Raw genomic sequence first — 13,559 nt, 5'->3', positions numbered from 1 at the left:
CAGAAAGGCCTTGCAGGTCAGAGCCTCACGCCTTCACCTTCCCTAGCGACCTGATGGCATACACCAGCAGAAGCACTGCCCCTTGAAGTGCCAGGATGCGCCAAATGGCCACAATTACAATGGCTGCATGTTTCCATTCCTTTGCTGCCTGGGTGGCAAGTGGAGTTATTCAAATCATTCATCATTTTGCAGGACAGTTTGTACTTTTACGTTCTCCCCCAAGAGCTCAGCACTTTATTACTTGGGTATTGTTTTACGACCACTTTGTAAACTCGCCTCTCAGCACACCAGCCAGCATGAAATAAGGCAATTTTTCCACAAGACCATTAAATAAACACTCTAGTTGGAAATGCGTTTCCACAGGCGCTTGTGAGCACTTTCCTAGCACACGGCAGTCATCAGTCTCCGCCAGGCCAGCCGCTCGCACCTCGAATGCTGCCAGCCACACTGATGTCAGAGAGCCACGCGTACCCACTCCAAATGGTGCTTGCTGCAGGGCCTCTGGCCCCAACCTTTGCATGGCAGCAATAGCCCAGTAAGGGTCTATTTATTGAAATAAATGCTTTGGGGAGTTTTTAGGGGGCCCTAATATTTGGCAGGGTGCAAACCAGTCTCCCTCATGGTAGCAACTAGGGGAAGGAGCAAGGAGCTGCCACAGTTGAGTGAGGAGACAACAGTGCCTAGGACCTGTGTGGAAGAGGGGACAGACTGGACAACCCCAGCCATTGATAGTCAACACCCTTTGTCCCTCAGGAACCTGACTCAGGGAGAGTGGGCAGGAGGGTGCTATCAAGTGATTTGTTATTTAATATGTATATTATTGTAGCTCCTCGTCGTGGCCCATGATCCCACTGTGCCTTTCTTTCCTTACTGTCCATTGCCCCTGTTCCCAGAGCATCTCTGCACCTTGCAATCTGTGACAGATTTATCCTGGATGTTAGTCCAGTGCTGCTACCCCCATTGAACTGGTGGGGAACAGAGCGGCTTGCCCACGGTCCTGCGTAGGTCAGACAGGTTTGGCATCTCTGCTTGAGCCCGGAAGAGGTGCCGCGTGAATAGCCATGCTGCTCCACCCATGTCCCTCCACTCTGTCCTGGAGGGACTGCCTCCGCCGGAGAGTGAAAGGGGCATTCATCCTTCTGTTACCATCCAGTAAATGGCCTCTCTGCCGAGACAGAATCTCAGTTAACAGCGGGTGTAACTGTGTGTCTCGGGGGGGTTGGAGAGCGGGATATACAGTGCTTGTCAAGAATTACAAATGGGTGGGTCGTTTCCCATCCATCTCCTGCACTGAAGACACAGCATGTACCTTGCCAGTCTTTATCCCAGACTCTGGGTGTAGTTTTGATCCCTGTTTTTCACTCCCATGACTTCTTGTGACCAAGAACAACTGATCGCCTACGTTAGCTGTAGCAGAACAAAACTTTGCAAATCTCCCACATAGGTCACCACCTCCATCTCATCAGATGCTTGGGGTGGGGAGAGCGGCAATGAGAAACTGCCTTGCTGTGCACATAGCAAGACCCATCCTTCCATACTTCATTTTTCCCTTGGAATCTTCTGCGCACGCACTGAAAACAGGCACAGAGCTGGTTGCCAAGCAGCAGTTATTATCAGTGAGCTGAATAATAAGTTGACGCCAATTCACAGAAGCCCACAAACTATCTGCTGTAAGATGCTCCTGGCAGCTCCATCTGTGTGGGAAGAGTCTCTATTACAGAAATGATAGTGAAGAGAGAGGAGAGTCGGGTTGCCTCCAGAGAAATACTAAAATGTCTTTGTTCAACAGCAGAACAAGTCGTCCAGAACGCTCCCTCAGAGACTCTCGCCCAGGACCAGCCAATCCATAAATTCCAATAGTGAATCCCCAGTTAGCTGTGACTTGTCTCCTAAAGCAAAATTTGGAAGGACTGCGTAATAGCTGGACCAGCGTTCGTGCTGCCCTGCTCTAGTGAGCTTTGTGGGTTTTAGCTTAGACATACACATTAGCATCGTCTGAGTCTGTTGGGGATGCACATGTGTGGATGGGCTGCAAATAAGAGTATACGTACAAATGCCATATTATTCAGACATGACCTTTAAAACTGATAGCCCAACACGCCTCCCTTCTTCCTTGTTTGTTAGACATGTGCAGGCACAGAACGGGTTACACAGAGGGCGCCCCAGACAGTTAGCCACCCGCGTCGCTGAATTGAGGCTCGCAAACCGGAGTTGCATTTGCAGTAGCGTGGACTGTGCGTTCCTGGCTTGCTAACTTTCTGATGATTGTAGGCTCAATGCAGGAATTGCTGGGTGACCGTAGGATGGGCCCATCTGGCCTTTAATATCTCTTCATTTATGTCTAGGGCACGCTGTGTAAGAGATCTTTTCGCTGCCTTTTGCGTTCAGATGAAGGCTATTTCTCCCTCTGACGTCTTTCCCAGCAGTCTGTTGCAACTTCCCTACCGCTTTGCTATGAAACTCTACCTCCCGCTAAAACTGACACGTTTTTGTCATTGCCTGACGCCACTGTCGTGTGGAGACAAGGCCCGGCTGAGTTGGGGAAGGCCTTGTAACCCAAAAGAGCTGGAATTTGTATTTAAATCCAGGTTGCCTAATTAATAATCTGCTTTAGCACGTCCACGCCCCAAACACCCAAGTCTGTGTTCCTCCCAAAGAGGAGGTTTCATAGCCGGAGCTGGGTCTCATAACCTCACTTAACGCTGCTCTGTACTCTTGAAAGCATGTGTGTTTCTTTATTATTAGTCTGCATGCCTCCCACCTAGCAACACTCTTCTATGTCTCTCCACCAGGGGGCACCCTTCTGCCAGGGAGCGAGCCCACAGTGGACACGGTGTCAGTGCAGCCCATCCCAGCCTACTGGTATTACGTTATGGCCGCCGGAGGTGCTGTTCTGGTGCTGGTCTCCGTCGCGCTGGCCCTTGTGCTCCACTACCACCGGTTCCGCTATGCGGCCAAGAAGAGTGATCACGCCATCACCTACAAAACCTCCCACTATACCAACGGGGCCCCGTTGGCAGTGGAGCCCACCTTAACAATAAAACTAGAGCAAGGCCACAGCTCGCGCTGCTGAGAGCGGAACAGGAGCAAGGACAAAATCAGACTTCAAATACGTTGCCTCGATTTTTTGCACTTTTTCTCCTCACCTAGCGTCCGTGTGAACTCTAGACATTGCTGTCCCCCCCCCCACCCCTGCCCGGGTCCTTCCTGTTCTTTTACAAGCTCTAAACTAATGCTGCATCTTGGATCGGCGGAAGAGAGATCCCGTCCGTGTCACGTTGAAAGGGAACACTCCTCTGTGTTGTTTTCAAAGACTAATCCTCCCAATAGGCAACCTGCAAGGAAAAGTGATGGCAAATCTAGAAGTTGGTGTGGATGGGTGTGTGAGCGCACGCATGGGTCTATATCAATATATGTATGTAAGTGTGCATGGGAGTGCCTGAGGCTGACTGACTGAATGTATATTTAAAAGAAGCCCCTTTTAACTTGCTTGTATTGCTTCTGCTTATGCAGGGAATGCGTTATCCCCTGTGGAAGGCCTGGGGTATCGTTTGCAAGTAATATACTGATTTGTTTACTTGGGGAAGAGAAGAATGCTTTTTGTTGCCTTATCTAGCTTTGGCTGGGTTTATAGTTCATACTGTAACGTCAGCGAGTGCATAATGAAAAGAACAGGCCATGCTGGACGGTCCAAAAGGCCCCCTTAGATGGTGCGATCACTCCAGAGAGGTTCATAGACAGTCAAAGTTAAGACCTTTCTGTCTTATTATTTCTTCAGACGGCGTGATAACACAGCCATTGGTAGCAGAAACTACACCCCACTACCCAGAAGTGAATAGATTTCAAGTTGCCTTATAACAGAGAAGCTCATAACGAATGTTTAGTTTATATCAGTTAAACCCAGCCTTGGAGTAACATGTAGATTTAAGCAGATCAAAGGTGGATGTTAAATACTGTAGTTTCTTGAATTTGAGGTTTATTTATTTTTTATGGAACCTCACTGCAGATGCTGAAGTTTTTATGTTTACTTTTTTCAAGGGGAGGGGGGTGGGGGAGAATCGTCCTTGTCATTTGACTAGAAATTTATAAAAGATGAGTCTAATTTACCTTCTGTTTTCTCTGCCCAAGTTTGTAGCTGCTGGATCATAAAATGGCTAATTGACTTTCTAGAATGTCAATTAGTTTTGCATTTGCTAATGTTCTGCTTCTTAGAGCATCAGTAACAGCTCACAAACAAAGCACTGGCAGGCAGGCCTGGTGAAATCCAGCTATTCCTGCATCTTTAACTAAGGAGAAATAATGGAAACCAAGATAAGCCTCTGCCTGTTGATTGGCTCTGAAGTAAAGCAGTGAAAATGCCTTACATAAATTACCAAGCGATGACACACGAAGGTGGTTGGAATCATTAAATCTGATCTGTTTGCAGGCAAAATGCGCTTCTGTGGAACAAAGTTCAGACTTTTTTATGTTCAGCTGTGGCGAGGGATCAGATCCCCTGCTTTAAGACTTCTGGCCACCCTTTCTGCCCCTCCAACCCCCACCACAGAAAAGACAACTGTGATGCTAACTGTTCTTGGCCTCGCTCATTCTGTCAGATCAGGAAACCATGTCATACCTGGGCAGAGTGAGCACATATCACAATGGTGACTAGGGCCGCTCAACTTTTAGCCAGTCCCTGATGGCATACCTGTTGGACCCAGCCTTAGACAGAGCACACTTCAGCTCACGTGGCAGTTTATTCTGCCGATTTCGGAGCTGCCTGGTTAACTGAGAAGATCACACCGTACTGCTTTGGCGGGGAAATAGTTTTTAAATGTGCCCAACTTCTAAAAATGATTCCCCATGTTGAGCGCGTGTGGGGGTGGATGCCCCTAGAAAGCGAGACAGAGGCAGAGAGTAAACACATCTGGGATTGCAAGCCATGGGATTAAGTGCCTTCAACTCCCATTGCAGTCAGGAGGAGGCAGTCAGGAGCAGCCATCAGCTCTGAGGATACATTCAGTATATTCAGAGCTCCTTCCAGTGTAGAAATCATTCATTAGCAAGCGTTTCCGTTAAATAGCACCGGCAGGATCGAACATATCCTTTCTGATGTGACATCCCCAATGCTGTTACCATAGACGAGAACAGATATAAAATACTGACCTACCGTTGCTGCATTTTCAGATCATGCTTCCCATTTCAAAAGGGTAGGAGAGCCTCTTGTAATATTTGCAAAGTTGGTATGACGTCCCTGTGTAAAATTCTCCTCCCAGCTACACCAAGGCATGCCTGCTGACCTCAGGGCAAGTGCTTTGGTGTATGTGAGAGAAGAATACGAGGGTCGGTCTTAAAAATAAAAATCACCAAAGACAACAAAAAAAAGGTCACTTAATTTTTACTCCCAGTTCTCCCCTTCTAGAACTGTGACAGCCCCAGCATCGCCCAGTTGCCTGTGTGTGAAAATATCTTGTGGAAATTCAAAACTCTTTAAAAATGTATTGTGTGGAATGTAATAAAAGGATAATATTTTTATACAAACATCTGAGGGTGGAGCTTCTGCTTCTTTGTTTATGAGCATGACCTTGACTGAGGCAAACTGAGGTTTCATTATACATTCAGTTCACAGCTGTAGGGTTTTTGCCTTCAGTAACTCTAATTTTGACTCTACTTCCGCCCAAGTTAGTGCCCAGAACCTCTGGGCCAGATCCCTGGCTGGTGTACACGGAGAAAGCATTGGTTTGCCAAGATTATAATCAGCTAAAAATCTGCCCCCCCCCCGTGCTCAAAAATCAGGCCCTTAATGGTGGCTTTTAGACTCTTTTCTTTTGTAGCAGTCCTAGTAGGGGTTCGGGGCCTCTGAGCCAATATGTTTATTCTGGGAGTTTCCTAAAGTTACTTAAGTGCTAAGTTGTTAAACGTGATTACAGGGAATTTCACAGGCTCATAAGCCGCGGGGCCAATAATATCTTGGTGCCCAAGGGAAGCCGGCTAGCTCAGCTAAATTTTGCACTCGCTTCCCCACACGATACACACAATACGCCATTTAAAAATCACAGCTATTTTTCCAAAAATCTTTTCTGTGGGTCAGATGTATAGGAATGCGGCACCGGTTTGTTCACCATTGCCAGGCATTTGTGTTTAAAATTACAAGGTCAAGGCAGCATTGCTGGTGTCAGTTGGGACCACTCCACCAACTCCAGTTGAATTGTGCCACTTTACACCAGCCATGGACCTTGGCCCCCTGGATTTTTGTGCTCAAAAGCAGCCTAGGCGGCTGAAGGCTGCTGCAGAGGTGAGAACTCTGAGCAGGAGGAGGACAGTTGTGTGGTTAAAGGCATCCATCAGATAACGCTTTTAAACCGAAGCAAAACTAGGAAGTGAGGGCCTGCACCTCAACTAGTGTCACTCAGCACAGCACCATTAATGTGTGTGCTGCTCATCTGAGCCCCAAGAAAGGAGGGCTGCAAATTGGCATGCTGGCTACGTCACCACTAAATAGCCATGGAGCCAGGTACAAGGCTGATGGCTTAGAAGCGTGGTCCCAGGGCATAAGAAGAGGGTTAGGGTAGCAAGTTTAGGGTATGGCTGTGCTGCAGCTGGAAGGTGTAATTCCCCACTCAGGTACACCGTATAGCTTTGTGCCTGCAGGCGGCAAAAAACAGCAGCCCGGATGTGGCAGCTTGGGATAGCTGCCCAAGCCCAGAGAGCCAGATAAGTACTTGCGTGACTAGCCTGAGCTGCTGCAGCCTCTTGGCTGTATCAGCGCTCTCGTTCGAGCTGAGCTAAGGCGTGTCTTTCTCCCCACATTGGGAAGCAGGCTCCCAGCTGCACTGTCGCAAGCCCTAGGATTAATACAGTCGTCTCTGGTGTCGGATTGCTTTGGCGTTACGCCGTAGCCTGACATTCATAAGGCTTTGCAATGGCACTTTCTGGATTTACTTGGCTTTTAGGTCAAAGTAATAGAATTCAGAGTTCAAATTGTGCCCGGGTGCTGCGGCTGTATAAATATGCGCCTAGCTGTAGCCCTTTTTTTTGGTTTTTGCTTTAGTTGTGCAGATCACTGGCCCTCAAACACCCAGAATTTGCATTTTGTACATCCCAGCAAAATGCAAAACACATATGCACAAAAAAGAAAGCAGGCAAGAAAACAGTCTGATGGTGTCACAAGGAGCAAAAACCATTAAGGAAACGAATGGAAGGGTAGTGCGGGGTTAATTACCCCTTACGTACTTCGCACATAAGATGACCAAGACTGGAGAGGGGAGAACATCACACACAAACAGCCCAAATTAGTGTATTAGTGCAAAAACCAGCACATATGCAATTCTAGCCAGAGCTCTTCAGCAATAAATCTGAAGCACTGAAGTCATCCCTAAAAAGCACTATCAAAAAAATAGAACAGAGGTTGTCACTGGGCAGCTCATGCAACAAATCCAGATGTTTTTGCTTCTCGTTGGAGCGTTTTGCTTGATAAGTATTTTCTCTGGGGGCTGGATCTTGACTATACCTTGACCAAGACATATGGAGCTTGACAAAAACATATGGCTTTTACCCCTGCAGTAGAGCGTTCCTGGGAAGGGACAGCTGTAAAGAAGCAGCATCCCTTTCCTTTAGAGCAAAGCCTGGAAGTAGCTGCTCACTCTTCTGGGCAGACAGCCCAGACCCAAACTCTGTAGTTACATTTGCAAAGATATTTCTGGGCCATCATAAAGACACCTTTGTGGTGCTAATCCAGAGATGTACCCACTGAGCTGTACCCTGAGCATGCTGCCAGACAGAGAGATAATCAGCCAGTGTGTGACTGAAGGAAGACATAAGCTTGTGTCTGTGACAAAGAGTGGTGCCTACACTTAAAATGCTACAATAGTGCTTCAGTGTAGACATCACCTAGGCCACGAAGAGACACTTTTTTGCACAGTGCAGGTAATCCAGCACCCTGAGAGACGGTAGTTAGGTCACCAGGGTTAGGTCTACCCAGCAAAATTATTCCAGAATAGTTTATGCTGGAGCAGCTATTCCAAAATGAGCTATTCTAGAGTAATGTGTCTACACTAAAGAGAAGTCCAGGAATAAGCCAAATTTATTCCAAAATAATGTGTCTACACACAATAGAACCTATTTCAGAATACAGCACCGCTTCTAGGGGGCTCTAATCTGACATACTATGTCTAAACAGCAGATTTATTTTGGAATAAAGTACGCCAGAATATTTTATTTCAAAATAGCATTCTCTGTCAACACAGCCCCTATTCTGAATTAGCTATTTCGGAATAGGCACGATTCCTCTTAGAATGAGGTTGACCAAATTTGAAATAAGCCGTCAGCTATTTTGGAATTATTTGCGATAGTGGTTGTGTTGTGTAGACCCTCGCAAAATTATTGCAGCCTAACGGCCATTATTCTAAAATAACTTTGCTGTGTAAACATACACCAGATGAACTCTTCCACCAACCTAGCACTGGCTACACAGGGACTCTGGCCAATGTAGCTATGCTGCTCAGAGTATGGATTTTTTTTTCAAACTCTAACCACTGTGCTTGAGCCAAACTAGTCCGCAAGTGTAGACATGGACTTAGGAAGGGGGGGGAAAAAACCTTGAAAGTGTTCAGTTCTTAGCATGAGTAGCAGGCCTGTAGTGTGAGGTGTAGAGTGGCTGGTGATACTAGGCACCCAGGTATACGCATGAGGAAAAAATCTCACTCTGCTGTAGCATTGGCGAGAATGGGCACTTTAAAGCAAGTGGTTAACGTGTAGTACGTGAAACTAGCTTAGCTACAAAACAAGAAGGTAGTTAACTTACATACCAGTGATCTGACTGTTTGTGGGCGAAGCAATTTATACCAGCTGAAGAGCTGGTCCTTAAAATGCCACTGGTCCTTCAGGCAAGGTCAAAGGACGTTTGATTGTTTTACAGGAATGCAAGGCTATTGAATGGCATTCACCCTGCAGGGTAAATAACATACTTCTGCTTTTCCTCACACTCTTTGGTGTTCATGAGCCATGGTGGCTTGGCAGCTTTACCCACCAAATATGGGCAAGCTAGCTTCAGACTGCCCTGCCACGGCTCCTCAATCCTGTCTTGCAGATGCACCTACTAACATGAAGCAGTGCTGAAGCGCTAGGCTTCCAGGTTGGCTTAAATCTAAGTTAAGTGGCACGGCCACATGTAAGTGAGCTCAGAAGCAGGGCCACTGTCTGCACGTGGCATTCAAAAGCACAGATAGAGAGCGCTGAAGAAGTGGGTCTGGCCCATGAAATAAATAATAAATTAGTATCCTAATAAATTAAGTTGTTCGTTTTTAAAGTGCTACAAGACTGCTTTGTTGGTGTGTGAAGATACAGCCTAACACGGCTACTGCTCTGTGACAGACTGAAAGGTGCATGTAGAAAGCAATAGAGTGATATGGCTGTTTCTGTGTATAGAACATATAACTACTTGTGGGGCGGGGGGTACTCGAAAATAGCTACAGTTTTAGGGACAGGGTGGGTGAGGTGATATCAGTTGCTTGTGAAACAAGCCAAATTAACTATTGTTGATATTGAAGCTACCTGATAAGCCACCTCCGAGACACCGTCTTGGCACTGACAGTGCCAACATCTTTGTACCACCCTGTTAGTGGTCTTCATTCCTAATCTCCAGCAGTGTTGTCTATGGACAAGAGGGTGGTTCAGCCCCCATGGCCTCTGGCCTTGACCCGTTGGCTGCCAGTGTCACTCGGTGGCAGTTCTGAGAGCAGCTTTTAATTGCTCCGCAGTTAATTGTTTGCCGTAAAATTATGTTCATACCACTCAACTTGTATGGTACCACTGGACACCAAGGTGTTGGATGATTTTAGCTGTATTATGCTAGCACCTGTAGGCTGGAGTTCTTTTGTACTATGCAACAATAGGCACAAACACCATGCGTACTAAGTGTGCATCTGCCTGAATAGTCCACCAATTGTAGAACAGGACGAAAGAAGCCACCACAAATCACAGCATTAAAAAAAAAAAAAGCCCTGTGCTGTGCTGGTGAGAGGTCAGTGCTGCTTCTTTCTTGTATTCCTTCATATCCGGGGGGGGGGGGGGGCGGGGGCGGGGGCGGGGTGTGACTTAGATGAACCATTGCTTAAGAAGAGGTCCAGAAAGTGCAATAATTATTCATTGAGCAACATGACTGGCCACACACTTGGCCAAATTCCTTGGTGGAAGAACGCTGTTGATTCCAGAGTAGCTTACCCCGGAGTGCAGATAGGAGCAATAACTGGATTTTGTTTCCCATGTGATGAGAGGGTAACATTGGCTCTTTCTGGGCTGGGGCTGGATGAAATGTTTTGCTTGGTGATGCACAGATAAGAGAAAAGAACGGTGGAAGCAAGAGGCTGCTCTCATGTATGCTGGTTTTTACACTGACGGATTTACAAGACTTCAGCATGACCCTTCCTGAATTACACCAGAGTAAGTGGCAGCAGACTCAGGCTCAAGGACTCTAGGCTGGGTCCAGAAGCGAGATTAGATAGCATCCTGGCTCATGGCCACCGCAAAGCAATCAGAGAAACAACTGCCAGTTTGAGGGATGGTGTCATTCCCCACTATCCAAAACAGCAGCAACAAGGAGGGTGGTAAAAAGCTAAGTGAGGTAGCAGAACAGCTACTTCTGCTTTTCCTCATACTTTTTGGTATTCGCAAGCCTCTCTGGCTTGACAGCTTTACCCACCAAGCATGGGTAAGCTGGCTTCAGACTGCCCTGCCACTGCTACTCAATCCTGTCTTACAGATGCACCTGCTGACAGTAGGTCGGTCTCTGTGTGCACCCAATACGCAGTCTCTCAGCTGGAAATGACACCAGCTGGCACCAACTTATCTGTGCGTTGCCACATGGGGCATCTCACTGCACAATAGACATGAGATGGGAAAGCGGATACCCCGATCCCCACTCTGGCCTGGCTTTGAAGCCGAGGCCTGCACATGCAAGAGTCCATTGTGAATCACATCCGTCAGCCGGCGGCCTCGCTGGCTAAGTATGGTGGCACTAGTCGCAGTGACTGTTGCTTACTCGGTATGTAAGAAGGAATGAGAGAAAAAAAATCTGGTGGTTGTGCCTGCGGAGACCGGGCAGTGTCTGAGGATACAGTTTCTGTGTACACCCATAAAGGCAGGAGACACTCACACTCTATTCTAACTCCGGGGAGCATAACAGAGCTTGGTGGTCTATCTGGTTGTTATTGGCCACCTCTGCAATCTGCGTCATTTCACCCCAACTTTCATTGGTGACTGGCAGAAATCAGAAGCCTTCAGGGAGTCTGTCTGAAATGGCTGAAGATTTGGGTGTGGAGCGGCAGGGAGGGTGCCTTGGTTTGCCACATGCCTGCTAAAGGCAGCACTGGTGTGACATCAGTGCTAAATCTATTCTGTCAGCTTTGTTCTTATTGCTGCCCGTGCCCATGTGTTAGGAAAAATGTCTGAGCGACACCTGGCTGGATGCCTGAGCCCATATTACTGACATGATTGGAGCTCTTGACCTTGACTTCAGTGGAAGCGAGTGGGGAACCTCTGGAAGGCAGCTGTCTGAAGGAAGTGAGAGATGCCTGACCCTCCCTCACACTCTCATCCCCTCTGATTAGCTTTGCACCTGGGTGTCTGAATCACCAGTCGTTTGTTTTCCTTTCGTAGTAAGAAAAACTTCCTTCCGTATTTAACTGATACAAAGGTTCAAACCTACTCAAGACCATAACATGCGCCAGGCGCTTGAGAATGGCCCTGTAGCTACATGCACACAGCATCTGACAGGTGGAAAATGCCAAGGCATGCCTGCACGTTAGATCCAGCAGCATGCATAATGATGGCAGTGTAGCTAGGTGGGACTTGTCCCCTGCCCAGCTACAACAGGCTAGGTACATAATTGGGTGTAGCTGGGTCAAGCCACCACCGCCCCTGTGTCACCACAACCCTGGAGCTATTTGTAACATTCTGACTGGAGCAGAACGAGGGTGCGCATGTGTTGCCATGCTGGGAATTATTCCTCCAGCTGTTGTGGCATTGTGTCCACAGTGACATACATGGTCCTGCATCCCACCCCTTTCTGTGGTCAGGCCTGAGTTGCCAGGAGGTGGTTTAAATACAGCGAACAGTAGTTACAACTCTCAGCAGGAGTGACAAACTGATACAAGAGGCTTTTTACCTTTACATTAAGCTCTATCCAAAACATGGCTTTAATTTAAAAGTTGGCAGTGATTTAGTCCTTGTGTGTGTAACTTCAGGGTGCGTAGTATTCAGGAAGGAAAAGGTGAGAATATTTCAGTATGAAATACAGCTGCTAAGCATATGAGTTAGCAACCAGTCATACAGTGTGTTTTTGTAAAGGTTCTCTCATGTTGAGACCTCACAACAATCTGGCGATCACACCTCGGGAGCAAACACTGCCATGGGGACGTGAATGAAACAATGTCCTGGGAGGTCCATACAGGCTGCTTCTTGGTGTCAGAACAAAATGACATAAATTTGAGATGTTCTAACACTACAAAAAGAGCTAAAAATAAACAACTAAAGGAAGTAAAAGGCTAAAACTCTGGTTCAAATAATATTGGGTCCTTATTTCCTTATGAACAGAGAGGTTCTTGTTTCAGTTACAGCATTTTGTTATGGCGTGCAAGCACTGGTACGCTGCTGTAGATTCTGTACATAGAATCTAGCCCTTTCTTCTCCCCACTACGACACAACATCACATGCCTTTGAGGGACAACGTGGTTGTGTTGTGTGCCATGGTACTAGTATTGCCTTCTGTGCATAATGAACCACAGAGACCACATGGGCGTACCCAGTAATGTGTGACTCCCACGGCAGAGGACCCAAAGTGTGGTAATGCCTAAATACAATGGAGCTGAGCATATGGGTGCATGGACAAGACAGACGGAAGAGTGCTTACAGCAGTGACCTTTCAAAGCTTGCTATGTTAGCTTACCTCATGGCGAGTCTGAGCCAGGCAAATACTTTCTCATACACTCAACCGCAACGCTAGTCAGCAAAGCACATAAGGATGTATTTAACTTTCAGCTTTGCTGACCTGTGTGTTTTCCTGAATCAGGGCCTTACTCAAGACCCACTACTAAATCTGTAGCTCATACCTACCACTGAGCATCCATAAACCTCAAGGTGCTTTGACAGAGGAAGTCAGTATCATTATCCCCATTAATAGGAAAGGAAGTGACTTGCTCACCTCTGAGAATAGCAGCAGAGCACGGAGGTGTCCTGAGTCCTAGGCAAGTGCTCTATCAACTAGTCCATGTTATCTCCTTAGAAACTGTAGAGAACATCGAGGAGATGCCAAAAATACAGAACTCAAGTTCCGTAGTTGTTAAAGGCAATGGACAGATTCTACAGCTATGTAGGCCACAGTTCTTCAAGCCCAAGGCTAGTCACTACAATGCATTGCCCGGTGCTCCCTTTTAAAACAACTGGCGTCATCCACACTCTGACTAGGGCAAAAGAGTAGTGGCCCCAAACCCTGGTAAGCTGCAAGGTTTCTGATCATTCTTCTAACTATTTTTAAAAGCAACGGATTAATTTTAAATGGCTGAAGGTATGAAAGTGCACAGGTG

At 47.0% G+C, this 13,559-nt stretch overlaps 1 protein-coding gene across 4 annotated transcripts in view; it reads left to right on the top strand.

The window, feature by feature from the left end:
• NRP2 (neuropilin 2) overlaps positions 1-13,559 on the top strand; it is a 129,775-nt gene that overhangs the window by 105,280 nt on the left and 10,936 nt on the right. For 2 of the 4 annotated variants that reach the window (XM_075001351.1, XM_075001350.1), the window contains exon 16: positions 2,793-5,515. The exons of the other annotated variants lie outside the window; for them this stretch is intronic. In XM_075001351.1, the coding sequence (XP_074857452.1) occupies positions 2,793-3,073 (281 nt within the window). In that variant the 3' untranslated portion in view covers positions 3,074-5,515. Of the gene's footprint in view, positions 1-2,792; positions 5,516-13,559 lie in introns of those variants that run through there. 4 annotated transcript variants of the gene reach the window in all.

Source organism: Carettochelys insculpta, chromosome 8 (assembly GCF_033958435.1).
Source record: "Carettochelys insculpta isolate YL-2023 chromosome 8, ASM3395843v1, whole genome shotgun sequence".
NCBI lineage: Eukaryota > Metazoa > Chordata > Testudines > Carettochelyidae > Carettochelys > Carettochelys insculpta.
Note: the sequence above shows the minus strand (reverse complement) of the source record. Positions and strands in the feature narration are given on the sequence as shown.